The sequence below is a fragment of the Cetorhinus maximus genome, chromosome 15 (genome assembly GCF_964194155.1).
Source record: "Cetorhinus maximus chromosome 15, sCetMax3.hap1.1, whole genome shotgun sequence".
NCBI classification, from domain to species: domain Eukaryota; kingdom Metazoa; phylum Chordata; class Chondrichthyes; order Lamniformes; family Cetorhinidae; genus Cetorhinus; species Cetorhinus maximus.
In genome coordinates, this window is record NC_135893.1 from 18399236 (window position 1) to 18413616 (window position 14381).

The 14381-nt window shown below is 42.7% G+C and overlaps 1 protein-coding gene across 2 annotated transcripts in view; it reads right to left on the bottom strand.

Moving 5' to 3' along the window:
- LOC144690448 (putative oxidoreductase YteT) overlaps positions 1-14381 on the bottom strand; it is a 264733-nt gene that overhangs the window by 105022 nt on the left and 145330 nt on the right. For both annotated transcript variants that reach the window (XM_078557962.1, XM_078557961.1), the window contains exons 7-9: positions 11476-11532; positions 6843-6973; positions 4992-5046 (exon numbers count right to left, since the gene is read on the bottom strand). In XM_078557962.1, the coding sequence (XP_078414088.1) occupies positions 4992-5046; positions 6843-6973; positions 11476-11532 (243 nt within the window). The remainder of the gene's footprint in view (positions 1-4991; positions 5047-6842; positions 6974-11475; positions 11533-14381) is intronic.

Below are 14381 nucleotides of genomic sequence, written 5' to 3' on the forward strand. Positions count from 1 at the left end.
CGCGAGTGCGAGCGAGACAGGGCGCGAGAGAGGGCGAGAGACGGCGCGAGGGCGAGAGACGGCGCGAGAGAGGGCGAGAGACGGCGCGAGAGAGGGCGAGAGACGGCGCGAGAGAGGGCGAGAGACGGCGCGAGAGAGGGCGAGAGACGGCGCGAGAGAGGGCGAGAGACGGCGCGAGAGAGGGCGAGAGACGGCGCGAGAGACGGCGCGAGAGAGGGCGCGAGAGACGGCGCGAGAGACGGCGCGAGAGACGGCGCGAGAGACGGCGCGAGAGACGGCGCGAGAGACGGCGCGAGAGACGGCGCGAGAGACGGCGCGAGAGACGGCGAGAGAGACGGCGAGAGAGACGGCGAGAGAGACGGCGAGAGAGACGGCGAGAGAGGGCGCGAGTGCGAGCGAGAGAGGGCGCGAGTGCGAGCGAGGGCGCGAGTGCGAGCGAGAGCACGCGCCCGAGAGGGGGAGCGCGCGCGAGCGAGCGCCCGAGAGGGGGAGCGCGCGCGAGCGAGCGCCCGAGAGGGGGGGGGGAGCGTGCACGCGCGAGCGCCGGAGAGGAGGAGCGCGTGCGAGCGAGCGCATGAAGGGGAGGGTGCTTGTGAGCGAGTGTATGAGAAGGACAGTGCGTGTGTGTGAGGAAGAGTGTAAGAAAGTGAGTCTGTATGTGTGTGTGAGTGAGAGAGTGAGGAGGGGAAGAGAGTGAGGGGGGGGAAGAGAGTGAGGGGGGGGAAGACAGTGAGAGAGTGAGGGGGGAAAGACAGTGAGAGAGTGAGGGGGGGGAAAGAGAGTGGGATAGTGAGGGGGGAAGAGAGTGAGAGTGTGAGGGGGGAAGAGAGTGAGGAGTGTGAGGGGGAAAGAGAGTGAGAGAGTGAGGGGGGGAAGAGAGTGAGGGGGGGAAGAGAGTGAGAGAGTGAGGGGGGGAAGAGAGTGAGAGAGTGAGGGGGGGAAGAGAGTGAGAGAGTGAGGGGGGGAAGAGAGTGAGAGAGTGAGGGGGGGAAGAGAGTGAGAGAGTGAGGGGGGGAAGAGAGTGAGAGAGTGAGGGGGGGAAGAGAGTGAGAGAGTGAGGGGGGGAAGAGAGTGAGAGGGGGGAAGAGAGTGAGAGAGTGAGGGGGGGAAGAGAGTGAGAGAGTGAGGGCGGGAAGAGAGTGAGAGTGTGAGGGGGAAAGTGAGTGAGAGAGTGAGGGGGGGAAAGAGTGAGAGAGTGAGGGGGGGAAAGAGTGAGAGAGTGAGGGGGGGAAGAGAGTGAGAGAGTGAGGGGGGGAAGAGAGTGAGGGGGGGAAGAGAGTGAAAGAGTGAGGGGGGGAAGAGAATGAGGGGGGGAAGAGAGTGAGAGAGTGAGGGGGGGAAAGAGAGTGAGAGAGTGAGGGGGGGGAAGAGAGTGAGAGAGTGAGGGGGGAAAGAGAGTGAGAGAGTGAGGGGGGAAAGAGAGTGAGTGAGGGGGGGAAGAGAGTGAGAGAGTGAGGGGCAGAAAGAGAGTGAGAGAGTGAGAGGGGAAAGAGAGTGAGGGGGGGAAGAGAGTGAGAGAGTGAGGGGCGGAAAGAGAGTGAGAGAGTGAGAGGGGAAAGAGAGTGAGGGGGCGGAAAGAGAGTGAGAGGGGAAAGAGAGTGAGGGGGGAAGAGAGTGAGAGAGTGAGGGGGGGGAAGAGAGTGAGGGGGGGAAAGAGAGTGAGGGGGGGAAAGAGGGAAAGAGAGTGAGGGGGGAAAGAGAGTGAGAGAGTGAGGGGGGAAAGAGAGTGAGAGAGTGAGGGGGGGGAAGAGAGTGAGAGAGTGAGGGGGGGGGAAGAGAGTGAGAGAGTGAGGGGGGAAAGAGAAGTGAGAGAGTGAGGGGGGAAGAGAGTGAGAGAGTGAGGGGGAAAGAGAGTGAGTGAGGGGGGGGAAGAGAGTGAGAGAGTCAGGGGGGAAAGAGAGTGAGAGAGTCAGGGGGGAAAGAGAGTGAGAGAGTGAGGGGGGAAAGAGAGTGAGAGGGTGAGAGAGAGAAGGGGGGAAGAGAGTGAGCGAGTGAGGGGGGGAAGAGAGTGAGAGAGTGAGGGGGGGAAGAGAGTGAGAGAGTGCGGGGGTAAGTGAGAGAGTGAGGGGGGAAAGAGAGTGAGAGAGTGAGGGGGGAAAGAGAGTGAGGGGGGGAAGAGAGTGAGAGTGTGAGGGGGGAAGAGAGTGAGAGAGTGAGGGGGGAGAGAGTGAGGGGGGGAAGAGAGTGAGAGGGGGAAGAGAGGAGGAATGAGAGTGTGAATGGGGGTGTGTGTGTATGTGTGGGGGGGTGGAGTGTGAGTGAGAGTGAGATTGTGTCTGTAGGGAGAGTGAGAATGTGCATCTGGGAGTGAGTGAGTGTGAGTGCAGGAGTGAGTGTGTGTGTGGGAGTGAGGGTGAGTGTGTGTGTGGGGAGTGAGAGTGAGTGTATGCGCGCATACGTGTGTGTGAGTGAGTGTGTGTGTGTCTGTGTGTGTAGGAGTGAGTCTGTGTATGTGTGAGAGAGAGAGAGAGAGGGGGCTGGGTTAGTGAGAGTGGGTGAGTTATGTGGGAGTGAGAGAGTGAGTTTGAGTGTGCGTGTGTTGGTGAGAGTGAGTGCGTGAGAGTCTGCCTTACTCCCACTCTCTCTCACCACCACACACCAGCACCCACTCACACAGAGGGTGAGGGTGAGTGAGTGAGAGTCTGCCTTACTCCCACTCACTCTCACTATCACACACCAGCACCCACTCACACAGAGGGTGAGGATGAGTGAGTGAGCGCCCTGAGACTGGGAGTGAGCCTGGCACACACACTGACCCCCTCGCAGTCTGGTCATCTTTATTAATTACCTTTGTTAAACTTAACAAATTATTGTTTTGACAATGCTTTATTTTTGCTCAGTAAGTTGTTTATTTTCTGAATACAACTTTTTAAAAAATTCACTTTACTGTTGTGCCAAACCTTATCTTTCTGAAATTTGCTCGTTGACCCCTTGAATGAGAAAAAAATGGAAATGTGCCCCCACCACCGCTACTGAAAAGGCCGACAAGCTTGTACTAAGCCAGTTCAACTAGAAAATACTTAGCTGTGCTGAGTTGGTTGATTTTGGATTTAATGGCAATCGGGGCACTGCAATTTGCCTCAGCACTGCTGAGCATGGCAAAGGAAGAAATAAGGCAGGATTGCTGCTCTGAGAACAGCATTGGGATTATCAGTGGAGCCTCCTACATGCAAACAGCCTATCAACACACCAGGTCATGGCGTACATGCAAAGAACAGTCAATTAATGTGATAGCTAGTACAATTGGAACTAAATGCCTAAAAATTGTCAATGGTCTATAAATTTGCTATCCAATTTCACCCAAAATGGTTTCATAAATGAGTAAACTGACAAGAGACAGTAGAAAGGATGTTTTATACCTGGCACCGGTGGTTTTATGGTTAATACTTTATGCCTACATCAAGCCATCAACAGTTTTATTATCCTAACAAACAGGAGAGAAGTAATATAACTTCTCTGTAAATGATTGCTCAGCAATCTTCACTCCTCTTTCAAATATTGACCAATTGCTGGAGTATAATTCCACAGTCACAGGTTTTGCCTTTGGTAGCTTGTCTACGTAACCATTATTCATTGGTGAAATTTAACATTGTGTGGGCAGGCTACTCAGCTGCGCAGACGTCACTGCTAAGCTTGATCCTGATTTCACTCTATGTTCACAGATATTCATTTTAAGCTGGGGCGGCTGGATAATGAATAGCTGTGGGAATCTTCCCTAGCCGAGGGATCAAGTAATTTAGCAAATATGACAAATTAAACTGGGGTCTTTTTAGTCTTCATAACTCAGTTATGCACTTATAAACTCACTGAGCCATCAAGGAATCTATTTATGTTTCTGGGTAAGTGAAATGGGACAATCAGAAAGGACTGTTTGACTGAATTACTAATCTGTATCTGATTTTCTATAATTTGAGAAGCAGTGCATTAAGGGATTGCTCTTAACATGAACTGTGCAGAATTAAAAAAGAAAATTAGAAGGACATATTAACTTTGGTGGCACGATGTGATGGAATTGTAATTCAGGTCATCATACGTTAGACCAGCAATCACAACAAAATAGAAAATCAATTGGAGAGTTGAGAGGTGTCTCCCCTGGATTTTGGCCAGGCCCTTTACTTTGGCTAAACTGACACTTTGTGCATCTTGTCCTGTGTATTCCCACCTGGCTGCAGTTGAAGAGGGACTGAACCATTGAGCGCATTAACTAGGACCAAGAGGAGATCTTGAGTTCAAAATTCCAGTGACGTATACAGAGCTACCCAGTTGTACCTATTAACACAAGTTGTTGTTTGGTCAACTCCATCTTCCTCCCTTCAAAATGCTGACTTGTGATTGGATATAATAACATGTATACTTTACCCAAGTGGCCCTTCTGCGTGTGTGATGCGAAAACAGTGCATCAGCAGTTTAATCAACTGAGGGAGGAATCATTACAGCCAACAACATCCTGTTCTAATCCTACATTCCCACACATGTACTTTCCAAAGATCACTCCACAGTGATCAGGACCAGGAACTTTCACTGAGGCATAAACTCTACACAATGCATGTTAAAAGCAGTCTTTGAGGAACCATAAAAATGCTGATTCTCAACTCAGCTGAGCTTGTCTAGTAAGTAACTGAGCTCATGACCAGTAAAGCCACAGTTCAATCTCAGACCTTTGCTAATTGTCCTAACTACTGATTCCCGTGAAATCAGCCACCTCAGCACATACCAAGTAGAAATTTGGGAGCTTCTTGTCTGTATTACTTCATATCATGCTGAGATATATTTATCAACATAACATGTAAATTAACAGCAGGAGTATTTGAACGAGAGGAAGATACAGAGTTATGGGGAGAAAGTAGGGCAATTGGATTACTCTAGAAAAAAGTTGACGGACACAATAAACCAAACGGCTTCTTTCCATGCTGCAAACTTTCACGGTTCTATGGGACTTTAGGTCTAGAAACTGGTGTGCTGGCTTGGTTACAAATTTTTTAAAAACTAACCTTGTTGTCTTTAGTAAAATGTGAGAGAGATCCAAATGATGAAACCTTGATGCACCTTAAAAGGAAAATGAGATGTCTGATCAAATGGCTCCTTACTGCACCAATGCAACATTTTGTTTTTCATGCTAGCCATCCTTGTAGCCTAGGTGGGAATGTGCTAGCATAGTGGTTATGTCACAACTAATAATCCAGATAAACATAAATTAAAATCTCAACGTGGCGGTTTGAGAATTTGATTTCAGCTTAAAAATCTTGAAATAAAAAAGCTGGTATCAGTGAAGTGACTATGAAGCTGTCAGACTGATATAAAAACCCAACTTGTTCACTGACGCCCTTTAAAGAAATCTGCCATCCTTACCCAGTCTGGCCTACATATGTGGTTGACTATGAAGTGGCTTAAACTAATCAGTTGTTACTAAAAATTCACTGTTCAGGAAAGGTCACCACCATCTGCTCAGGGCAACTATGGATAGGCAATAAATGCCAATCTTTCCAGTGACCCTCACACCCCGAGAATGAATAATCTTGTGCCAAACTGTGACAAGCTATGGACAACCTTAGATGGAACAGTTAAGAATTGGAACATGAACTCCTCTCATAGATAATTAAGCATCTGTCCTGTTTTCCTCTCCTTGACTCAGGTGCAGCGACGCATTTAACTTGACAGAGATCAGCACAAACAGCACAGATTGGAGCTCCAACCTGGGGTCTTCCTAGTTTATATGGAAAGAGCCACTGGGGAACCTATTAGCAAGTTATACATCATTTCAGAAGCAGGTCTAAAATGTGTATACTCCCTAAAGATTAAGCAATTTCTAAATCAAGGAAAAGTAGTTTACTTTTAATAATCTGATCTTCCCCTTTAATCTCCAATCCCAATTGCTGCCATACCACTTTCCTTTTTGGCCAGATTACACCAGGCTGCCAAATTAACAATGGTTTTGTGCAACTGGATAAGGCAAGGTGTGGTTCCTATGGGGAATATCCTCTCAGTTTCTTCATCACTTGCTGCTCAACTGCAGAGCAACTAGCTAGCCCTCCAACAAGGGCAGAGGAGTTCAAACATCAGTGGAAACCTGTCATAAACAGGAGGCAGCCAATTCTCCAGCACTAGAGCCAATTGGGTTGGGATTCACATCTAAGAAACTACCATTTTAAACAGTCCTCAACATAACACCTTAAAAAAACACAAGTTACAATAGCTGCCTCAAATCATAGCATATGTTAAAAGGGTTCTTACTTGATAGTATTAAAAATTCTCTAAAATATTGATGTTGAATGAAAATAGCCAGCAGCTAGCTAAGAAACAAATTGAACACCTTCTAGGACACAATGTAAACTGCCTTTAGAGTTAGTTATTGCATCACTAATCTAGTTGGTTCTGTTGGAACTTTCATGGAACCAAGTATGAGGAGTTTGCTGTTCTCACCAGAGGGGAGCAAAATAGTTTCCCTATTGTAACTTCAGGCACTATCTTTGGGCTGCTCCATCCTCCCCACCTGAAACAAAACGTTCTCTGAAATTGATCAATATTCACGTGTTAACCTGTACAGTGACTGTTGGCAAGCTGCTCCATCAAGGACTGTATCACAGCTCAGCTCAATCCTGTTCTCACACAAAGTCCACCCATGTGCATTTTCCAGCAGATGTCATTTGATAGTGATCAGCATAAGAAGCCATCCCTAACTCAGTGGGGCAGTATAGTCAACTGCAACTAAGACCAGCTAATACAGCACAGACCTGAAAATGAACTTGGGACTTTCAAGATAGATTGTCTTTTCATTTACAAAATAGTATAAGCGCCGAAGATATCACCTTCCATTACACGTATGTTTTTGTAATTGTTTTCACCTCTTTCCGAACATCAAACTGTTGATGATGTCAATGTCATGACAAGATTTTGCCATTAGTGAGAAGGTGCTTTCCTGTTCATTTCTCCAATTTCCTCGGACAAACGAGTGAGCAAAATGATAAAAACCAACCTAGGATAAGGAGCAAAAACCATTCATTCTCATCTCACTAATAATAAAAGCAATGTGTCTGTATTCAATGAATGTTGAGTTCCTCCTGGCTTTCAGATTGCTCTGTGCTAGCAATATGCTATAATCAGCCATGTGGTTTGTAGGAACCAATTAACTCAGGGTATCACATCTCAGAGCATAATAGAAAACACCCATTAGCATTGTTAGAGCAACTGAAAGCTATAACTCACCATTTAAAAGTTATAACTAAAAATTAACATTTCAGGATTCTTGAAAAGGGACTCAATTTACAAGCAAATGGAGCCAGGTTTACTCAGTTGGGATTGATAGATTGTTCTTTCAAAAAGCAAGTACATGTGCGACAGGCCAAATGTCCTCCTTATAGTCAGAGTCATTATTACATGTGTGATATTATCTGTGCTGTATGATTCTATTCCACAAACTGTTCTTTTTTAAAATAAATGTTCACCATGAGCAATCCTATGGAAAAATAGCTAATTTCCAATTTGACTGTTGGATTTGATTTTGTCACTTTGAAAATATTAGTTTATAGTAAAGACACTAGAAAAGTATGGGGAGTCATGAATTTAGTCTCCTTTCCCAATTGACCCAGGCCTTGATTTAAACCTTCTCTGCTGGGTACAGTGTAATTGCTGTGACTTCCTGTGATTTTCTGCATTAAAGAAACTCTCTCAAAAAGATGAAAGAATAAAGAAGCAAACATAAAGGCGTGCATAGAAGTCAGAAAATATGAATTAGCAAGTGCAGGATAGAAAGAAGAAACGTTGAGGGGGGGAATGTAGAGTGGAAAATAAAAGGCAGCATAGACAAAAGATAAACAAAACAGTACTATACAGAATTTGGAGCTAAAAACAGAAAATCAATCACTAGCATCTCCCATTGCCTGGTGAACTATACAGACCAAAAGATTCCAAATTTGAGTCCCAGTCTATAGTGGCTTGGTTGAGTTCAGCCAATGTAACACCAAGGCTGCTACAATTTGTGTGAATGTCACATGGCATAGCACACTTGGCTGCAATTTCCTAATTGATTAAATAACCTACCAACAATTACTGTCCAGGTTTCCAGATGATGATGGCCACATGGGTGAGGTATCAGGGGACCTCCGTAGCTGGAGAACCTCTATCTTCTGGAGTTAAAGAAAACTGATGTACAGAGGAACCTGCCTTCTCAGAAATGACTTGAAGCAATAGAATTTTATCTACATTTTTATTATGCCTTTACCAGTGCTAAACAGTTGTATTTGAGCACAAGATGACATTCAGGGCTGGAAAATATATGTTGATGCTGCAGTATAGAGAGTCTTGCATATCAGATGTGTCATCATTTGGATAAGAAATTAAATTGAGGCCTCGTCTTCGGTAGTTCAAAAGGGAGATGTTAAAGATCTCATGGCACTATTTGAAGAACACCAAGGCGTTCTTCCAGTGTCCTGTCCAATAATCCTCTCTCAACTAACACCATCAAAAAACAGAAAGAGCCCAGTGTACATCATCAAGCAGTATAGAAAGTCTGTAACACTGGCAAAACAGACTCAGCATGTTCAGTACTCTTTTACTTAAATATTTCTCGTGGGTGGTGGGGAGGCTAGGACTTTAAATCAAGAGCATTCTCTCTATTTAACAGAGTTCTGGCTGGAAACTGAGGTCAGCTGTTTTCAGGCCAAATTTGAACAAGTGGAATTGTCTTCTTTGCACGGTGAGGCCTTGAAGGATTAGAAAAAGAGCTATTTAAACCTAAAAACTAGTGTGCAATATTAGTGTACAATTAATTAATTTGGATGATGTTACTTTGCCTGCTATTTTAATGGAGATAATAATCCATTTGAAATAAACAATAAATGCCTTTGTTAAAATTGTGGACATGTCATAAGATCACTGTAGTACACTAATACCCTGCACAGTAATATGCAGGCTTTAGAATTTTTAAAATATAAATGTTCTAAAATAGGGTATATGTGGCGCACAACATAGGTACAAAGATTTAGAAAGAAGCTGAAACTGAAATTAACATGAAAAAAGGAAAGAAAATAAGTGTAAAAGGAAATACAGTATATATAAACATCTTGTAAAGCTTTAAGTTCATTGTGAAAGCTGTCACTGACAATAAGTAGCTTCATTATTATAAAACTAGTGATGTTTCGATGTCATTGTGAGTTGAATTCCTTACAGTTCTGGGGATATAAGTGTTAATCGAATGATCTGAACTCATTCCATCACTTTTAATCACCAAGCACTGATTTCCAACTAGGGTTTTGTAAAATGTTCAAAGAATGACCACACACAAAGATGATTTAAAAACATTTATTTGTTTAAATACAAACTGGTGAAATAGCTCATTTAAAAGCCCCTGCTTAAATCTATATGTGAAGGAACCATTCAGCTATTTGATTTCAAAAAGATCAACTCGTGTACTTAGATATTAAAGTGGAAATTGAAACCTCTTTATAAAAATATTGTCTTGGTACAAAAATTGGTGGAATTTCTCATCCACTTGAGAAGTGTCAGTTTTAAAGAAAATTTAAGGCACAATTTTCTTTTACAACTGTTGGCTATTTCTTCTCACTTGACGGTGCTAACACTTGCTAGGGTACAATTCCATAGATGTCAAGACATCCTCCAGTATGTTACCCAAACATCCATTCTTCATGTCAGCCCAAACATTGAGTATCAGGAGCTTTGCGAGCATGGGGACACATCACATCCAAACCTGACTCTGTCCTCACCTGATATCCACATATTCATGCCAGAAGGGGCTGCTGGAAATTAATCAAGAGCAGGTACTCTGGATAATCTTTCCTCTTCCTAAGTAAAGGGGCTAAAGTCAATGACAGCCCTCCAGTGCCACTCCAGATGAGATCATCAAGCAAGCCACAGGTCAGGGATTATACTGGGCACCTTCCTGGCCTGTACCACATTAGCTGGTGCATCTGCCCACTAAGCCACCAAGACACTGCTACCTCCATGTGGTCATTCTCTGTCACACTGTGTGAGAGATGTGTATATTCCATCTTTAGCAGTACAACCAGAGGCTCTTTGATAAAGCTTTATTCACTTGAAGTGTCATTTCAGTAACATTTTATTTGAAAATTGTTTTGTGAAATAGGAAGTTTGCTATTACTTATTAAAAGAAATAAAAATAGAAAATGCTGGAAATACTCAGCAGATCATGGCAGCATCTGTGAAGAAAGAAAGAGTTATAGCGTTTCAGGTCAATGACCAACAAACTGTTTCTTTCTCCACAGATATGACCTGCTGAGCATTTCCAGCATTTTCTGTTTTTATTTCAGATTTCCAGCAACTGTAGTATTTTGCATTTGGGCTAATTAAAAAGAACCTGTTGCAAACTGCAGTAATATCTTTTTAGAATAACACATGTACAGTATTCAGAATACAAAGAAAACCTATTTGGAACTGATCTAAATTGAAACAAATTATTCCATTATTTAAAAATTGTTTGGACAACATCTATAGAAAATATAAAATAATTTAACCGGAATTCTCTAACTTATCAATGTAGATATTGAAAATTTGGTTAAAATTTGTACAGTTTTCCCTTAGTTGAGATAAGCTATCGGGTAAGAGGCACTATCAAAATTCTTCATGTAATTTTGCACAAGCAATTGTTTGTCTCTCATTGTCAGCCATACCAAGGCTCAGAATGTTTTAGGTCATGTTAATCGTTCATTCAAATGTCTTCCAAAAAAATTACATTCCTGTACATTTTTGGGGGGAAAAAGACATAAAGTTGATTTTAAATGCCCCTTTTAAGAATAATTAGTGAGTGGCACAGATGCCTAATAAGTCATTTTCTTAAGATTTGCAATTTGGGAACACTATGCAGCTTCAAAATGTAAAAGTTCGAAATTTGCAGAAAAATAATCAAGATGCATTTAAAGAGGCAATTCCCACTATTGTTTTTGTTTACATGTTACTGTACATATGTTAGTTCTGATAAAGATATGATCCTTACCGTGTTTGCAAACAGGCAGCTTTTTTCAACTTTCAATCCTTCATAACAAGATGACCAGCAGCCAACATCCACTTTCACCCAATATATTGCAATGTTGCGCAGCTCCTGGCATCATCTTCAAATCCAGTTCTGCAGACACATGAATGTCGATATAAAATTCATCATATGGGGAAAAGTACAAGATAAAGGAGTTGGAGGGCGTGGGGAAAAAAAAAGTGGAAGATTAAAGGCAAAAGGGAGAAATGTGGTTTAAAAAGTTATTTTGTAGGCTTTCAAAGAAAAATATAACATCTTGTGAAGTGTTTATTAAAGTAAAATTCCCTTGTTCACTTTTTGTGAAATCAGCTGTTCATTGATTTGGAGACTGTTAACTTGCTATTCTCCTGTTCAAGTTATAGGTGCAGCAAGCGGTTAAATTCAGCCACCCTGACTGGCCCTTCAATGACGAAGGGAAAAAAAAACAGCAAGCGGAAATAAAACCCTTTGATGAAGAACTGAGCAGTACTCACAGGTTCCAGATGTTGGATGTGGACCACTTCTCCAATCACTCCCTGGCATAGCAGCTCCTGCATAAATAGACCATGACATCACTCAATTCATTTGCATCTTCCAATCAACGCACGGCGTGCCCCCAACGATATCACTAGCAGCAATACCCTATCAGAAAGCTGCATGCAAATCAGGCCCGCAGGGGCGCCAGGCAGCCCGTGCGCCACAGCTCGTGAATCCCCTCCACATCACATGTTGACATCTCAGTCAGACCTTGAAGCTGCTGCTTGTTTCTCTCTTGTTCTCTGTGCTGGAAACATGATGGAAAATTCCAATTTTTTTTTACACACACACACACACACACACAGCAAGAGGGTGGGACTAGAATTCAGACATTAAGCAGACTACCTAGAAATAATCTTGTCACTCAAATGCGCACTGGGCTTCCACAGGAAACAGCCCGCGTTAACACACGCAGAGAGAACTGAAGCACCACAGGGTTTTCTGTCCGCCATTACAATAAACTCCCTCCCCAGATCTGCCTGTAATGAAACCTCTCGGTTATTTAAGACTCTTTTCAGTTGTTCTTATTTACAGGAACAAAATAATCTCGAATAATGCATTCACAAATGCCCGAAATCACCTGCACTACCAAAATGCATCCTAAGCCTCCCTCATAGATCTGAAGAGTTATTGTAGGTGTATAGGTACTTTCCACAGAAGGTGACATGAATGTCCTTTGAAGCCATGTTAGAAAGGTAAAATCTAATGCGGATGTGCCCTGAAGAAACAAGATCTTGTCATTTTGATGAAGGATCTCGACCTGAAAGTTTAACCTTTTTTGTTTTTAGATACTGACAGACCTGCACTGTTTTTATTTCAGATTTACAGCATTTGCAGTCCTTTTATCTGAATGTAAAGCTGCAAATTAGTTAATTTGCAATAACAGTGACACACCGGGAGATTGCCCTGCAGCTTTGTTACTGAATTATTTTACAAGAGGTTTGTACTGAAAGAAAGACTTGCATTTATATAGTGCTTTGCACGACCACTGGATGTCTAAAGCACTTAACAATGAAGTACTTTTGAAATGTAGTCACTATTGTAATGTAGGAACATACAATTTAAAATTAAAATTGTACTTGAAGATATTTAGGAAAAAATGTAAATCTTACTGGACTGCGCCACTCAACTGGTAACAAAATCCAACCAGATTAATTTCTGTAGCTCTTTATTTTGGAACTTGGTTCTTACTTAAGATTATTATTGTCTTCTTTTGTTTTGCCTTTCGTTTTCTTCCAATCCATAAGACATGTACTACTGCCAGAAGGCATGGTGTGGAGATATAAAGAAAATATTGCATTTATTTAGCATCTTTCATGACCTCAGGACTTCCCAAAACACTTTACAGTCAATGAAGTATTTTTCAAGTACTGTTGCGATGTAGAGAAATGGTTAGCATGAGCATGGAGAGGAGAAATTCTGTAACATTTTACAATAAAAAGACACATCACATTTAAATAACAATTTCCAAAAGGGTTGTTTCTTAAATTCTATGAGCTCTTGATGATTATAGATGCCAGTTAATTATTTCCTTTTGATTGAATTGTAACAATACCTGACAAGAACGATATTAAATACAGAATGAGCCAGGAATCTACAGAACTCAGAGCTAGTTTAGTCTAGAATCTATCCACAATCTAACACAAGTGAGGACAGAAAAAAAGTTGGCTATTCCTGGCCACTAGGTTTATTGAATCTAGGCAAGTTTACATTTGGGTGTAGCCAACTGTGTATCCCATGCATTGGGAGCTAGTACAACTAGCATGGGCCTTAGTGTGGTGTAACAGTAGTGGCCGCAAACTGTAATGGCTTGTGACTGGACAGTTGTGATGCGTTGGGCTTGTGTGCTGTGAGGTTGATGACTAACTTCCTCAGGTGTTTGAATGGGTCTCAGCTGAGAAAGGACCACTAAAACTGAGGTGGTGGGATTAAGTATGTGAAGAGTGTCAACAGACAAGCAGCTGTAGAACTGGCAGACAGGAGAGAACTATGTCTTGTGATGTCTCCAGGCAGCCTGGTTTTGATGACAGACTGACTGGCTGTCTCAAATATTACAGTCAAGCCTGACTAAGATTAGCTGTTCTCTACTAGTCATTTTATTACTCAGTGCCTCTCCCTTCTCATGTTTGTCCCTAGCAAGAATCTGCTATTAATATATGACAAATAAAAACATTACAGTAGCTATTTGAAAACTTGACAACAACTTTTCTAATCTGCAAACCTATATATAGGTTTGAAGAGAATGTGTACAGCACATCTATTTTTGGGTAATGATAAGACTACTCCTGTCTTTTAAAGAAAATTAATGAAGGCTCCTCAATGGCTAAGTGAGTAAATGTGCCTCAAAATGTGGTGTTTCTGCCTTACAGTCCATGGAAATCCCAAGATTGATCTTAGATCTATGTTAATTGTTCAACACAGAAGAACATCCCAAGGAACTTCACAGAGGCATAATCAAAAAAGGACACCAAGTTAAATAAAATGAGATTAGATGAGGTTGGTCAAAGAGTTGGATATTAAGGAGGATCTTAAAAGAGGATAGGGAGGTGCAAAGCCTGAGAGGTTAGGAAGGGACTTCCACAGCATGGGGCCTAGAGGTCTGAAGGCATAACCAAGAACGGAAGGGGGATGCACAAGAATATACAGTCAGAAGAAGAGTGTTCAGGAAGGGATGTTGCAGTGTTGCTGGAGGCGGTTTAGGGAGATGAAATTAGCAGTGTTAATTTAACTGATGTCAGTGAAGGCAGAAGGGATTCAATGATCGAGCCCACTACCTTCAAGATGGGTTGATAACGCAGTGTCTATTTATTTTCATTTCAGTATAATAATGAGGTAGTACCACATAGTTAGAGACACCACCTTC